The 2729-nt window shown below is 55.4% G+C and overlaps 1 protein-coding gene across 1 annotated transcript in view; it reads left to right on the forward strand.

Moving 5' to 3' along the window:
- Window positions 1-2729, forward strand: part of LOC115949200 (receptor tyrosine-protein kinase erbB-3-like) — a gene marked incomplete at its 5' end in the record, with an annotated part of 12593 nt that overhangs the window by 3691 nt on the left and 6173 nt on the right. The window contains 4 exons of the mRNA XM_031065684.1: window positions 584-739; window positions 1753-1828; window positions 2175-2321; window positions 2578-2675. Coding sequence (XP_030921544.1) covers window positions 584-739; window positions 1753-1828; window positions 2175-2321; window positions 2578-2675 — 477 coding nt within the window. The remainder of the gene's footprint in view (window positions 1-583; window positions 740-1752; window positions 1829-2174; window positions 2322-2577; window positions 2676-2729) is intronic.

A 2729-nucleotide genomic window follows, 5' to 3' on the forward strand; every position in this document is an offset into this window, starting at 1 on the left:
TGCTGATTCCTTCGGTCCAAAAATCCTCCAGGTAGTACATCCCCTAAAACTTGATTTTTGTTTTTATTTATATATATTTATATAAAGGAAGGTGCAGGAACCACCCCAAACCCTTCACCCTCAGTTTTTAGGACCAAAGGTATGCGCAGTTATATTATACATTATACAATATAGAACCAATATTATACACATATAATAAATAAATCAATAAATCAATAAATCAATTACAAATATATTTTAAAACTCCCCTCTCTACCTGGTTTTAGGGGATGTGCTCCCTGGAGGAGCACCACTTGGTGCACAGGAACCTGGTTGTTATATTATATATTTTACATTATACTATATAGAACCAATATTATACACCTATAATAAATACGACAAATAAATAAAATATTAAAAATTAAGCTTTCCCCCCATTTTCAGGGCATGTACTACCTGGAGGAGCGCCGCATGGTGCACAGGAACCTGGCGGTTATATTCTATAGAATCCAATATATAACCGACAGAATACACATAAAATAAATAAATAGGTAAATAAAGAAATAAATAAATATTTAAAAATAAGTTTTCTCCCCATTTTCAGGGCATGTACTACCTGGAGGAGCACCGCATGGTGCACAGGAACCTGGCTGCCCGGAACGTGCTGCTCAAGTCGCCCAGCCAGGCGCAGGTGGCCGATTTCGGCATCGCCGACCTACTCTACCCCGACGACAAGAAATACTTCTACAACGAGCTCAAGGTGGGGCTGGGGGCTGCGACCCCCAAAGGGGCATCGGTGGGACCCCCAAAGGGGCATCGGTGGGACCCCCCAATGGCATTGGTGTCACTTCAAATGGCACCCATGTCACCCCCAAATGGCATTGGTGGGACCCCTAAGGGGGCATCAGTGGGATCCCCCAATGGCGCCGGTGTCACCCCCAGTGGCATCGGTGGGACCTCCGATGGCAGCCAAATGTCACCCCAAATGGCACCCATGTCACCCCCAAATGGCATTGGTGGGACCCCCAATGGCATTGGTGCCACCTCAAACGGCATTGGTGTCACCTGCTCTGGGACACACCAAATGACACCGGTGTCACACCAAAAGGTGTTGGTGTCACCCACTCTGGGATGCTCCAAATGCCATCCTGTCACCCAAATGCCATCCTGTCACACCAAATGGCATCGGTGTCACCTCAATGGCATCGGTGTCACTTCAAATGGCACCCAAATGGCACTGGTGTCACACCCAATGGCACCCAAAGGGCGTCGGTGTCACCCGCTCTGGGACACCCCCAATGGCATCTGTGTGACACCCAATGGCATCGGTGTCACCTCAAATGGCATCAGTGTCACTCCAAAGGGCATCGGTGTCACGCCAATGGTATCGATGTCACCCACTCTGGGACACCCCAAATGGCATTGATGTGGCACCCAATGGCATCGGTGTCACCGCAAATGGCACCGGTGTCACCTCAAATGGCACCCAAATGGCATCGGTGTCACACCAAATGACATTGGTGTCATATGAAATGGCGTCACTGTCACCCACTCTGGGACATCCCGAATGGCATCGGTGTTGCACCCAATGGCATTGGTGTCACCCCAAAGGATACCCATGTCACCCCCAAATGGCACTGGTGCCACCCCAAGTGCCATCAGTGCCACCCCCAAGTGCCATCGGTGTCACCCCCAAAAGCCATCGGTGTCACCCCAAATGCCATTGGTGCCACCCCAAGTGCCATCGGTGCCACCCACCTGCCTTCCCTGCAGACGCCCATCAAGTGGATGGCACTGGAGAGCATCCACTTCGGCAAGTACACGCACCAGAGCGACGTCTGGAGCTACGGTGAGACCACACCGCTGTCCCCCGGTGTCCCCTGGTGTCCCCTGGTGTCCCTCACTGTCCCTGCTGTCCCCAGGGGTGACACTGTGGGAGATGATGAGCAATACACCAGGATCTGCCTGGCCGGGCTGTCCCCAGTGTCCCCATGGCTCATGGGCTGTCCCCAGTGTCCCCATGGCTCACAGCTGTCCCCGCTGTCCCCAGGGGTGACGCTGTGGGAGATGATGACCTTCGGGATCCACCTGGCCGGGCTGTCCCTCAGTGTCCCCATGGCTCACAGCTGTCCCTCAGTGTCCCCATGATGTCCCTCAGTGTCCCCAGTGCTCACAGATGTCCCCGCTGTCCCCAGGGGTGACGCTGTGGGAGATGATGACCTTCGGGGCCGAGCCCTACGCCGGGATCCGCCTGGCCGAGGTTCCAGACCTGCTGGAGAAGGGCGAGCAGCTCTCGCAGCCCCAGATCTGCACCATCGACGTCTACATGGTGATGGTGAAATGTGAGCGGGCTGGGGACACCGGGGTGGCACTGGGGTGGCACCAGGGCTGTCACTAAGGCTGTCCCCAGGGCTGGGCAGGGTCCTGCTGCTGTCCCCTCCCATGTCCCCATTCCCGTGGCCGTGTCCTGGCCGTGTCCCCATGCCCAGGGTGGGTTCTAGCTGTGTCCCCATCCCTGTGGCCGTGTCCCCACCCCGGTGTCCCTGTCCCTGTCCCTGTGGCCGTGTCCCCACCCTGTGACCCTGTCCCTGTCCCCAGGCTGGATGATCGATGAGAACATCCGCCCCACCTTCAAGGAGCTGGCCAACGAGTTCACCCGCATGGCCCGGGACCCCCCGCGCTACCTGGTCATCAAGGTGAGCCCTCCCAAAACCCCCCAGGACCCTGACCCAGGACTCCCCCTCCCCACA

Source organism: Geospiza fortis, unplaced genomic scaffold, assembly GCF_000277835.1.
Source record: "Geospiza fortis unplaced genomic scaffold, GeoFor_1.0 scaffold2329, whole genome shotgun sequence".
Taxonomy (NCBI): domain Eukaryota; kingdom Metazoa; phylum Chordata; class Aves; order Passeriformes; family Thraupidae; genus Geospiza; species Geospiza fortis.